At 36.8% G+C, this 14,169-nt stretch overlaps 2 protein-coding genes across 2 annotated transcripts; one reads left to right on the top strand and one right to left on the bottom strand.

Annotated features, from left to right (window-relative positions):
• Window positions 1-4,352: 4,352 nt before the first annotated feature.
• LOC126757488 (uncharacterized) lies at window positions 4,353-9,991 on the bottom strand. Its single transcript, XM_050471427.1, has 3 exons — window positions 9,923-9,991; window positions 4,627-4,797; window positions 4,353-4,559 (listed from the first exon to the last, which is right to left on the bottom strand). Exons 1-3 carry the CDS (start codon window positions 9,989-9,991, stop codon window positions 4,398-4,400), a joined length of 402 nt encoding a protein of 133 aa, XP_050327384.1. The 3' UTR covers window positions 4,353-4,397.
• Window positions 9,992-11,747: 1,756 nt separating this feature from the next.
• LOC126755314 (uncharacterized) lies at window positions 11,748-14,098 on the top strand. The gene is made up of 3 exons (XM_050467787.1): window positions 11,748-11,923; window positions 13,671-13,753; window positions 13,824-14,098. The coding sequence occupies exons 1-3, from the start codon at window positions 11,894-11,896 to the stop codon at window positions 13,939-13,941; spliced, it is 231 nt and encodes a 76-aa protein (XP_050323744.1). The 5' UTR covers window positions 11,748-11,893; the 3' UTR covers window positions 13,942-14,098.
• Window positions 14,099-14,169: the final 71 nt, after the last annotated feature.

A 14,169-nucleotide genomic window follows, 5' to 3' on the forward strand; every position in this document is an offset into this window, starting at 1 on the left:
ATATATATGTATATATAGTAGGGGAAGGTGGGGAATTTTGGGGCCACGTTTTGATTTCGGTTAAAAAGTCACATAAATCACACATAATCACTATATACAATCGATATACAAGTGTATATGCAAAAATTATTTTTTTGAAATCCACAGGCCTTAAGCTCTTAAGGGTTTTTTCCCAGGTAGAAAGTAGGTTCAAAACAAATTGGACACCAATTTTTATTTGCGCTTTCATAACATGTCCCTTAAGTATCAGTATTCAGCCCGTTTCCTTAACATTTCCACAGTTGCAAGAACAACAATGAGTCTCGGCGCTTATATGACAGAATGTGCCAAAGTACAATTACAACTACGTAAGTAAGGTGTGTAGCCGCATAAATGCGTGTACATATGATTAAATTCATTACATTATTCCTTTAACAATTTCATTTGGATGTCGGTTATATTAAATTAGTGTCATAAACCACAACAGCGATGTGACCGGCTGTGCAGCAAGCGAAAATTCCCACGTTAAACAAACACACAGTATCAACCACACACGCACACACACACATACAAACACAAGTGTTTGTGTGTGTGTGCTTTTTTTTGTTGTCATTTGCACAACACATTTATTATTAACGATGTTATATTAACAATTTATTAAACAATTTTATGGTGTTATCGCAATTATTGCCACGCATACAGCCACACACGCATATACTTGTATTTATTTACTATGCGCTTACCCCGACATTAAAGTAATCATCTCATCACACAAAAGACAATGATAAATAATTTGCAGGTATCTACATACATACATACGTACACGTATGTTCCGTTATCTACTTATATATGTATATGGTGATGATTTTCAACCATTTGCCTGCGTTGGCTTCGCTTTATCAGGTACGATTCGGCGACATAATGAAATTTCCAGCGCTAACGGCGTTTACCTAACACATTACCGATATCCTGATGGCTGATCCATTGCAAGAGTGCATTAATTTTTTGCTCGAATGCAAATAAATTAAACATTTATCTGTGGTAATATGTTGCAATTAAGTAGTTGGAAATTGCTGTTGCAGAAATTATAGTTTTCAATCCATGATAGCTTCTATACAATTACTCATTTAAAATACATCTATATTACATACGATTATAGCATAAGTCAAAATTGGACAATGTTTGATAATAAATGTATATATGTATATTTAAGTTCTTCTTCTTCATTGGCGTAGACACCGCTAACGCGGTTATAACGGAGTTAACGACAGCGCGTCAGTTGTTTCTCCATTTCACAAAGTGGCGCCAATTGGAAATTCCAAGCGAAGCCAGGTCCTACTCCACCAGATCTCTCCAACGGAATGGAGGTCTTCCTCTTACAATGCTTCACCCGGCGGGTATTGCATCGGATACTTTGAAAGCTGGAGTGTTTTCGTCCATTCGGACAACATGACCTAGCCAGCATAGCCGCTGTCTTTTAATTCGCTGAACTATATCAATGTCGTCGTATATCTCATACAGCTCTTGTTCCATCGAATGCGACGTTCGCCGTGACAAAAGCGCAAAGGACTATAAATCTTCTGCAGAACTTTTCTCTCAAAAACTCATAAGACGTTGTCATTGTCCATACCTCTGCATCATATAGCAGAAAAGGAGTAATGAGGGACTATCCTCTTCGAGAGAGGAATTTACTTCTCAATCGCCTACTCAGTCCGAAGTAGTTGTTGGTGTTAATACTAATTCCAAGATAAACGAAATTATCTACGACTTCAAGTTACGACTGTCAACAGTGACGTGGGAGCCTAGTCGAGAGTGCCACGACTGTTTGTTTATTGACACGACATACATACATATATCGTCTTGCCCTCGTTCACTGCCAGACCCATTTGCTTTGCTTCCTTGTCCAGTCTGGAGAAAGCAGAACTAACAGCGCGGGTGTTGAGCCCAATGATGTCAATATCATCGGCGTACGCCAGCAGCTGTACACTCTTATAGAAAATTGTGCCTGCTCGACTAAGCTCTGCAGCTCGAATTATTTTCTCCAAGAGTAGATTGAACAAATCGCACTTTGTTTGGTATAAAACTGCTCGGAGAGGTCCTTCCCGATCCTGATGGAGGTTTTGGTATAGCTCAACGTCTGTATGCACAACCGTAATAGTTTTTCCAAATTCAGACATAGCGACCTAAAGGCAGCTCATTTCCATGCTGTTAAAATCAGCTTTGAAATCGACGAAGAGGTGGTGCGTGTCGATTCACTTTTCACGGGTCTTTTTCAAGATTTGGCGCATGGCGAATCTGGTCAGCCGTTGATACTATATATCTTTGTAAGCCAATGACAGCATGCAAACGGTTAATTATATTTTAGCTACACCTGCTACTAACCTCGGCCTGGTTGCCCTTAAGTTACTTAGATAATATAAGTTTCGAGAATAATTTACAAAAGTGAGTAGTCACAGGAAACCAAACTGATATTTAGGCGAAGCTCTTCATAACTAAAACTCTAACCAATTTGTGTTGCATCAATTCATAGAAGAAGATAATAGTGCGAATGTAACCAAACATTTTATATTCCTGCAACTTGCCAGGATCACAGCCGGGGAAATACCTTCAGGTGTTGGCAATACTTTATTTTAAACTAGACCAATATAACCTTGATTTTATCCATTTGAGGCAAGGATGTTCGAAAACTTTATATATGGTATGCGAGGAAGTGCTTTGAGAAAAATTGAACTGAGTTTGACCTTTTTGCACAAGTTATATATACTAACCGAATTTCAATAGTAGGCCTTACAGATTGACCGATATGTTCGATAAAAAATCAGCCATATGCACTGGAGGGCACCTTTTGCAAAGTTTTATTCTGGTATAACTTTGATACCGGTTCGTGTAAAGCCCTTTTGTACTATCTCTAGTCCAAAATTTACTTTTAGTAGTTTTTAACGAAATCGTTATATGGAAAGAAGGCGGGTTTACATAATGTGAGTTTTCCCGTTTTGGCAGGTTGGGTAGAGATGCAAAAATATCTGCCATTAGTGAATTTGGTTATAATAGTATAATTGGCGTAGGAAATCTGTACATTAAGCTAGTAGAAGGTATGGTCACGCCCATTGTTAAAAATTTCTGAGCCATAGTGGTCCCTCCCCGCATTAAATTATGTAAATGTATATTTACTTTATTTATTTATTAAATAAATTTCCTCTTCAAAAGATGCTCAAAAAATAGTTTATACTCAAACTAGCAGCTACAAATGCCTGAGAGACCTTCTTTCGTGTAGGAAAATCGGCATTTCGCCATACAAACGTCGGCAAATGCAAATACTGCTCATTATGACGATCAACGCATTGCATTGCTGCCTAAAAATATGCAACAAAAGCGGCGCATAACTTGCACTGCGAATAAGCACACTACTCTTGGTCGTAAGCCGATGCACATTACTCACCGCTCACCCACCGCTCCACGTGTGCTTCGGCGAATGTCCTGATTATGTAAGTAGAAAATTGGCTCAAATTATGCGCCGTATTATGAAATTATGAAGTGCATTGTTTACAGCGAAATGTAATTACAGCAATTGTAGGTACCGTTACTTTGCGTTACTTTGCCGTAATGCAAAGCCGACCCCCCTCCCCCGCGCACTCAACAGGCAAATGCCAACAATAAAAGTCGGAATTTATTTGCACATCACTGTGGACGAGCATGCAATTGTATGGCTGTGTATGTGCGTATATGTATGTGTGTGTTTGTGTGCACTTGTGCGCTTGCGAGAGAACAATCAGTCAACCAAAAGAAGAGCAAAGCAAATAATGTAACTACGCGCTGAGTGCTTGTGCAGCGCGACTGTAGCTGGCAACCAACTGCTGCAACAACAACAAAAACAAAAACAACAATAACAGCCGTTTCAACATCGACTGGGGAATGAGCTTAACAATGCGCTAATAACGTTTATTAAATGCGTACGAGATTTTAATCATCTCCGCTGCAGCGCAGGCCTCCCGCCTCCCGCCTCTCGCCGTGCTTGCCTCGGAGCTATTTTGCTATTTATCCACCGCCAATGACAAATTATGCAAATCCTTGTGAAGCACATTATATGTAATGCCAACAACATCATCAACGACAACAACAACAACATGCAGAAGCACAATTGAAAATTAATCGCTGCAAATTAAAATGATGACAATGCCCCACATACCACAGCCCCCTCTCAGCAATTGGTTGTGGGCGCATGCATGTGTTTATGCATGTATACATGTGTGTAAGTATGTGCGTAAGTCTCAATGATTTCGTGCATTCAGCCACATGCGAATGGCACTTGCAGCTTGGATTTACTGACTTCTTCACTTTTTATTTGTCTTAATGATTAACGAACTGCTATTTAATACTAAATTTCTATATTAGAGACATAATTTCCGAATCATCCTCACTTATGCGTATTGCGGCTGCGGTTCTGGTGGAAAGTTGATATTATGTTCGCCATTAAGGCGCCCGACATCACGCGCCCGTTGTTCTGCCCGACGTTCCTCTTCGTGTCCATCGATTCCCAAGCCGATTCGTTCAATAAATTTGGCCGCCCGATAGCCGTGGGTCTGTGAAAAGACACATAGAAGCATATATTAGTACACCGATTATAGCTGATTAGTAAATAATTCGAACCTCATAGAAGAGCGCGCGTCGTTTCTGGCTTACTTCCGGGTCAAAATCCCATTCGGTGCGCACATGCGTTATGGGTTCACCAGCCACATTGTTCTGCAGCGTCTCCGTTAATAGACGAACTACGGAGGCTTCACTTTGAGACAAGGTGGTAAGGACTATTAGGAAGGTAACCTGAAAAATAGTGATATTATCATATTATCTATATATAGGGGGAGCAAACCTGGCTGAAGTCTTTAACTAGTTTATTTATAATTGGATTAATAATAATAAAGATTTGCATTAAGAAATATGAAAATATGTTTATCTGCAACAGTTGTAATCGTAGCCAAAGCCGGTGGCGTATGAGTAACTTTTTACTTCAACAATAGAACATAAGACTGCTTGTAGATATTGTCTTATTACTTACACATGTGTGTATTACATATTTAATCATATTCTCAATTCTTATAAAAACTCTTTAACTAAATCAGTAGTATAACTGTATTCGTGCGGAAATCACATGTGATGGAAAAAAATCTTCCTTTTCATAACTATTGGGAAGTCGAAAAAGTCTTTTCGTATTTTGCCAATACATGTCGTTGCAGTCGTCTATCTCCAGTGCTACCAATCACATTGTGTCATACCATATTGTGTTGGAAAGGTGAGATTTTAAGCTTCATTTAACCAAAAAAAATTACAGCTGTTCAAAAATGAGTGAAAATAAATGAAGAAATTCGGAATTTTTGTATAAAAAAGGGAAGAACGCCACGCAAGCCACCAATGAAATTTGTGAAGTTTACGGAGACGATGCAGTATCAATTCGTGTAACACAACAATGGTTCCCTCGCTTCCGTTCTGGAAATTTCGACGTGAAAGATGCACCTCGCTTTGGTCGACCTATCGTTGAAAAAGTTAATAAAATTAAGGAAAAAATTGACCAAGACCGTCACATAAGCAGCCATGACTTCGCTAAGGAACTTAGCATTCATCATCAAACGGTTTTGAACCCTTTAAAAGGGCGGGTTACAAAAAGAATCTCGATGTTTGGGTACCACATGAATTGTCTGTGAAAAATTTAATGGACCGAACTAACATCTGCGATTCTTTGCTGAAACGAAATGAAATCGAACCATTTCTGAAGCGAATGGTAACAGGAGACGAAAAGTGGTTCAAAGTCGCAAAGCCAGGATTGACGCCTCGAAAAGTTATGCTGAGGGTTTGGTGAGATTGGAAAGGAATCATCCACTATGAGCTGCTCCAGTCTGATCGAACGATTGATTCTACATTTTACTGTCAAGAACTGATGAAATTGAAGCAAGCAATCGTAAAAAAACGGCCAGAGCTGAGCAAGGAACAGTGCTCTTTGATGAATCGGCAAAAACTGTGAAAGCTTGGCTTGGATGCATCCACCATATAGAACTAACCGTGCACCATCGAATTACCATTTGTTTCGGTCAATGCAGAACTCCCTTAATGGAGTAAAGTTGGCTTCAAGAAAAGCCTGTGAAAATTACTTGTCGCAGTTTTTCGCCGAGAAATCAGAAAAGTTTTACACTGATGGAATAATGTCTCTAGCGGCAAAATGGCAAAAAGTCGACCGAAATGGTACATGATTGATTCATTAAAGTTCATAATAAATATAAAAAAAAGTTTAATTAGAAATACGAAAAGACTTTTTCGACTACCCAATATATTGGAACAGTGGAATAATAATCAAATTACGCTTTTTCTTGGCAAACCGCATGAATATAGTTACAATAAACAATTATAATAGATTTTGAAATTTTCCTGGTTAAACCACAGAGCTTTGCCTGAGCACTCTTTCCCATATCTTTTTTTCTTGTATAGAGAGAAATAGATGAAAAATTAGGCAACTCCTCATGGAATGGAAAATAGTTGTCCAATGTCACCAAGTTATAACACAATCGAACTGTGGAATAATTTATGGTCAAAATTTCGTTTCAATATCTTCTTTTAGTAAATTAGGGATTTTCAAATCTTTAACTGGCAAATTATATTGCTTATGTACTCCTAGGGAGTATTAGTAACAGTAAATTTATGAACTCAAATCCAATTTCACACGTTTCCACCACTTTTCGTAACCACAAAGAGTATCAGTCACAGCGGTGGACCATACATGTATACACCATTTTGAACGATTTATCACTTAACCGAAAGGTAAGCTTTTTAAAAGACAGACGATTAATTTGAATAAAAAAAATGCTTTAATTTAGAATCATCGAACTCTTCGCTGGAATAGTTGGTTAGATGTTACTCAATTCATAAAAACCAAAAACATCTCCTTGTGGGTAAGTAAAACAACACAAAAATCCAGTTTGTCGCTTAAGTCTTTTGTTTGCCATTTAATTAATGTTCGAATGCCTTTAGTTCTTATATTAGTAACGATCACAAAGCCAAATTCACTATCACAAGTAAGTAAGAAAACCAACAACACAACTTACAAACACATAGTTGCACCAATTTATTGACATTTCAACTCAATTATAATTCACACAAAAAAAAACAAAAAACAATTAAAAAAGTTAAAGCACTTTTCGCAATTTGATCTGTCAAAACTCCCGTCTCTGCTAACACCAATCACCAACTAATAAGCAATGCATTCAACCAACTTCGACTTCAGCAAACATTTGCGCTCATATGTAAGAGTGGAGCGGTAGATATGTACGAATATGTAGCTATGTGCTTATGAAGATTGAATAAGAAACAACGCTTGTGGCATATTTGTGCGAAAATCGAATTTTGAGCGAAAAGTGAGAAGATAATGTCTATACAATACACACACATCCGCGCATACATAATTGCATGTGTTAAGAGTATTTTGTTTTATACCCAACAGACATTGTGGTTACTTAACACATTGAAGGAAATATTGAAGAAATTAATTTCATATACTGATCGGCGCACAAAAAAAAAGAAAGAAAAGATATTGTTTTCAGAGATTTTTTCAAAGAAAACGCCAATGTCTACAAGGGTATAAATATTGCTCAGTGAATATCTTTTGTAAAGCTCGACTTGAGGTAAGCCGCGGCAATGCACCTGTTACACATGCGCAGACCAATTATGAGCGCGGCAATTTGTATTTTAGCCGTAAAGCCAAACTTGTTTCAATATTTACTTGGCTTATTTACACATTTAGCTGATGAGCTGAAACGCTTGTGCGCTCTCCAATGACTATTTTAAAAGAAAGTCATAGCTTCTGTGAACTTACTCACTGACTTATAACAACACTAATACTGACCAAGAGAAACAGATTCTCATTAGGAAGCATTTAGTCGTTGATCAGTTCCTACTAAGCTCTTAAAATCTGGCTGAAACTCAAATCATATTTTTATTTTACTCAAAATTTTTATTAACGAATAAAACGGCATTTTATTGTTGTTGTTATAGCTCTAAAGTTTCATATGTATGTATATGCATGCATAAGCATCTATTTTCAAGTTCAGCCGAGCAGGCGCATAAAAAGACGTTAGTAGACAGCTACATGCGTCTACAATAGCATCAAGGGCTTAGACGCTGACTTGCTACACTTTAGGTTTTGACCCGCTGATGAGCAACGTGCGTCCTCGCCTGGTATTTACTTGAGTCTAATGGAAACCCTGACAGCGCACATAAGCACTTGTTGTATAAATATTTGTGTTGTTGTGATATCTGACAAGCTGTAAAGTTTTTCAAATTGAAAACGGCAAGCAGCGCGCTTTTGATGAGCGCTTTACATTGCTGTATAAGCTGCAAGCTGTGGCACAAGTCTGATTATCAAAATTACTTGAAATAAAAAAATTTTAATATTTTTATTTATTTAGTTATGAATAAATTTAAAAAACTTTTAGGACGGCCTTGACTTTGTAGACCTAAAACATTTTATGCAATCACTTGTTTAGAATAACTCTGCTTATACCAAAAGTTTTTTCGTATTTGTATTCTAAAATATCATCTGATCAAAAATTACCCGGACTAGTCCATTAAAACTTCGCGTGCAAATCGTATCCAAAAGATAATTTTCCTTTTTCCCATGAAAAGAAATTGAACAACCAGTTTGCTTGAAATTTTGTGTTTCCAATAGAATGAAGGTCACAGAATCGTTCATACAGAGGTCTTTCAAAAAATTTATTTTGTCACAAACACAATTATTTGAGTGTCAGAAACTATTCGGTGGAGGTCGTAAAGTAATCCACCTCCACGTTCATCCACCTCTGTTAATAGCGGTAACATCGAAAAAGTTAAAGAAACAGTGTTTGAAAATCGTCGTTTTGGCGTCATAGAGTTAGCAGAAGGCCTCTTATGGATATACTCAATATGTTTTGGTTAATATTTTGGCTATAAAGCGAGTTAATGCTCGTACCAATTGATCTGAATCTCTGTCAAAAACTATGATGAGTAGAGATCGCAAGAGAGATGAACAAAGTAGCTGTGAACCCTCTTCATCGAACGCATTATTACTACTGACGAGCCGAGAGTTGTGAATATGACGGCTAAACTGACCAACTACACGCCATTTGCTGGGTTCCAAAAATAAGCCGAAACCGAAAAAATCAAAGGCACTGAAGGTCATCTCAGCCACGGATCTTATTTTAAGGAGATAATAAAGATGTGTACTAAAATATGTGAAATTTTTTCAGTCCTGGTCATTTTTGATCAGTATATGATACTCTTTCGAGTAGTATTATCTCTCTAAATAATTGAAGTTAAACCTAATATTTCATACTTTTCATTATACACCCCAAAATGTAGAAATCTTAACTTTGCCAGCTAACATCGCGAGCAGTCCACTACACATGACCATCCATTGGTCTTTAAAGTGAAATGATGATTCCATGTTTCATCAATTGGTGGTGCTCCAAACATTTTTTCTTAAATCATTCATCCAACACATTTCTTTTATGACTCAAACTATGACTTTTATGACTATAAGTTATTTGCAAGAAACTCATCCGGTTATCCAAAACAAATATATGTATGTATATATTTTTTCGCTTTTAAAACAAAGTCTGTATTGAATTTGTACTTCAATAGCAGTATATACGGTAAACGTCGCGCTTGCTTGGGAAGAAAGCCACATTTTTCTGCCATCTCTCTATTTTCAAACATAAACCGGAGTCTATTTACCTTCAGACACACAAGTCTAGCACTAATGTTGTCACCAAGCATGCAGCAAGCAAATATTTCAATAAAATAAACAAATATCGCCTGAATCTGGTCACTTTGCTTTGTCGATTGCGTAATACATGGCAGTGGATGCATGTAATCTTTTTATACGATTTTCAACACACTAAAATACCAACATCTTCCACTCTCTTACATTTCTACCACCACTGGCATAGGCACTACTTTTGTTGCTTTTATTTTCATGCTTCAATACACGCCTCATGCCTTATGTTTGGAGTCTCTTGCTGGCCTCATTACAGAGAAGGGCTTCGATGTAAAAACCTGATTTTCTGCACGTTGCCGATTAATGGCATATTTGAAATTCCCTAGTTTGCAGTTGACTCTATCAATCTCGCTCTTTGTTGATATACTTACATACATATCGATGAAGATCATTTTACATTCATATTCACTTGATTGCAAAATTCATAACATGACCTCGGTGTAAGTGAAAAGATGTATGGGAGTGAGCACTCCTGATTTCGGGCCATGGCCATTTGCGCAATACTCATACTTTCTGAACGCAAGAGAGTCGCACTTTCACTTTCATTTCTCTCAAGCTGCTGATCACAAAATGTTAGAGGAAAAGCTGCTGAAGATTTACTTGATAGCTTTACTTGTTGCTATTGTGTCTTGTGTTGTCAGTAAGATCTCTTGCATATTTATATTAAAGCAGTGGGACTTTGCAGTGGGCTTAAACATTACTTTTGAGGTTAACTTTCGCCATATACCTTTCGCCATACACCTTCAAATCTACCATGTTTTAATATTTTTTTAGAATATTTCTCGTGTCTTGAGAACAGGGTCAACTGGAATTCCAATTGTTAGAGAAAAGTCAAGTCTGATTTATTATGTTTCAGCAAATTAAGAACGGAGTCTCATTAATGCATTATTAGCCCACCTTAAGGGGGGAGCCTGCTTTAGGAGGCCTAAAAAAGGCAGTTTTTCGTGATTTTTTTTAGGATAGAAAAAAACAAGCAAATATAATGAAATTTTTACATCATTTTATTGCATATTTAAACTTACAAAACACATTTTTTAAAATTTAAAATATCGAAATACAGCCCACTTTCATCTACTTTTGTGCACCACCGCGCAATTGAAGTGTCCAATTGGCGGGCAAAATGTAGGTCGCAATTTTTGTCTGAAACAAAAAGATCAAATGGATAATTAATTTTAATTAGTCCTTTTTCTATGTGAACCTAAAAAAACCCGAAAAAAACGCGAAAATCAAAGTTTTTTTTAGATTTGAAAAAAAAGTTAAATTTTTCACCAAAAAACGTAACTTCAATTTACTAAAAAAATAGTTTAGAATTTTGTTTTCAAGAACTTTTTAGGTTCACAGAGGAGGTAATAAGATACTGAATCTAATAAGCTTTGGTTTTATACGATTGGTTGAATACTTTTTTTGTAATTTTGCCAGCCAATTAAGAAAAATCGTAAAAATGAAAAACCGAGAAATCGCGCGTCAAAGTTTTCGCTTTCTGCCCAAGCGCTAATATATCTGCTAGACACTCGGTCACTATTTCCTTTCTAGCTCCGAAAATATTTCGAATTCCCATCTAAAACTTTGGAGACATATTCTTAGATTATTTTTAAAGATCGATTTTTTGAAGCTTCTAAAGCAGGCTCCCCCCTTAAGTAGTTGAAGTGACAATCTTATGGAATACGAGATCTCATAAATTACATATGTATATAATATAATAGCCCACTAAAGCCAAAGGCCCATTAATATCCAACTTAAAGTTCAGCAAAATAAAAAGTCAAGATTTCAAGTACAGCTGATCGCTGAAAACTGACACTTGTGCGTAGCTTTTAAAGAGCCATTTAGTGAGTTGCGCTCTCACCTTAACCTTCTCTTTATTTTCTACGCATTTTCCATGCATCTCTTTTCAAACCAAATAAGCTTCGCATAATCAACCAGTTAGCTTCTTGGCTCATACTACTAACCAACATAGCGACAGCGACAAATTTAGTAACCAACCTGACGTGCAGGAAGACACTGCCAAACCAGCAAAGCGAGTTGCGGCCGCGAAGAAACCAAGCGTGTGAAAAGAACGAAATTACACCGAACAAAGCGGAAGTGGCGCATAATTTTCGAAATCGTTAAAGAAAATTAGCAGAAATGGCGAAATTGGTGGCAATTTTGTTGCACGTAAGTGTGAAGTGCTGCAATTAGCCCTAAAATGGGCGTAAGCGGGTGCGTTTGCAAAATGCTCGATGCGAAAGAGGCGGTCGTTATGTAGGTCAGCGATCTGTCTATTTGTTGCATAGCATAGGCATAACATAACGCGCACGCATAACATAGTTTAATGTGTTTTTAATACGAAATCATTGAAAATCTCGCGCCTTTTACTCGGACTGCTGTGTTTTCATTTTTGACATAATTTCTACATCCGAAAGCACATACTTACCGAGCTTGTTTGTAAGCGCACACTTTAAAATGGCATAGCCATAGCGAAACGCAGCAGCACGGCAGTGCACCGCCGTCTATACGCTTACCAACCAACCACAGCCAAACAGAGTTAGTAAGTGAGCAAACTATGAGTTCGCCGCGGTACGTGCTGTGGCCTCCACTGCCAATTGTCACTTTCGAAAACTGTTTTTGTTTGAGGCGTTGCTTTACGATGTGTTTGGAATTTCAATTGTTAGAGAAAAGCCAAAGTGAAGCTTTGCGCTTCTCCAATTTTCTGATACGCCTCGAAGGTGCTCCATGTAAAGCCGACATTAAGTGCCGAATCACGAATTATTTTAAAACCACTAAAAGGCAGTCGCAAGCTTAGGTGGTTGACAGTTTTTTAGGCCAGCGCAAAGTGCACATAAATGTATTTATGCATACGGTTGAGGGCATAAAAATAGGTACAGCTCTCAGTTTCATGGAACTTCAATAGTATTAAGGTACATTAAAAGATGGGATTTATTATATTCAAACTTCGGGAAAGCATTAAAAAAAATTAGGGAAAGTCAAAGCCCAGCTCTTCACTATAACTCACAATTATCCCCAGAGTCTTTGGTTAGAGGCATTAAGAGTTTTTTATGCATACATACAGATATGACAATAACAGTGATCATAAAACAATTTGGTTGTGTTTCTGTTTTTTTGCTCAAATTCTGATTCTAGACATTAAAAAAAGTTTTATTTTTAGGTCTTAAAGTTTACCTTGCCTGATACGAATGGATCTGATTTGCCCATACGAACTTAAAAGAAATACGAACAAATTTCTACAAAAGCAAACTTTAATTTAAAAAAATTTGTATGTGAGGAATTCAACTAGTATTTCTGGAATGACTCTCTCCCTACCGCCAAGTTATTGGTTTCAACATTCCAAACAGTTTTAAAACCATATGCATACATACATATGTTTGTGTAATGAAAATACAACATCTCTATACATACATACATAATTAAAACTGCAGAAGTAACGCACTCCTATTTGTATGGTCACAACTGTATTTCTGTTATTTATGATGCAAAGTGAGCATGAATGATATGTATGTGAAATTACACCATTTCGAAATGAGCATTGAAAATTATAGCAAAATATACATACATATAAGTATACGCTGCACATGAATATTTTTCCCGATTTTTCTCTTATATTCAACCACTTCACCTTCCTACGGTTTACTGCACTTTAATTTTGGTTTTTAGAGTTTCGAAAACATAACTCCTATAACGGAGACTATGTATACATACATAAAGACACACACACAAACATATGTGTACATATGTATGTAAATGAACTACCATATACTAATGTCATAAAATTCGCAATTGAAGTGGTTTAGAGTCAGCAAATGAGTTATCAAATGAGTTAATCTTCAAACATATAATTACAATACTTTTAACACTTAATTTTGAAAATGTGTCCCTTCCATTTACTTTCTTTTCTATTATTTAGCTGCTGTTTTTCATAGTTTGTACTTGCCAATTTGGCTCCGCCACTGTGCAACCGCGCGCTCCGAACTTCCAATACTTTGAACGGTAAGAAATTTCAGTAAAAAATGCAAAGTGTTTTGGAAATTATTTAATAAATAAATTCTTTACATTACAGTCCCAAATATCGCTATCCTTACTATGACGAGAACGGACGAGGCAAACTACTTTATGGCTATGGCGGTCCGGATTTATACCAATACAAAACTTACACACCTCTGGAAGGCATACATTAGTCAATATCGCTGTCAACAGTCAAGAGACTTAGACAAATACCCGTAGATATTTAGTTCTTAACAATAATATTAATTTATTTTAATGTCAAAAGTTTGTTCCGATTTAATTTTGTTATGATTTTTAATCACACACAAATAAACTTATGATATAAACTTATTAGTCCACCTTAAAATTAATAACCACGCTGACTACTTTTTTCGACGCAAAATTCCCTTTGCTAAGGAACT

The sequence above is a fragment of the Bactrocera neohumeralis genome, chromosome 4 (genome assembly GCF_024586455.1).
Source record: "Bactrocera neohumeralis isolate Rockhampton chromosome 4, APGP_CSIRO_Bneo_wtdbg2-racon-allhic-juicebox.fasta_v2, whole genome shotgun sequence".
NCBI lineage: Eukaryota > Metazoa > Arthropoda > Insecta > Diptera > Tephritidae > Bactrocera > Bactrocera neohumeralis.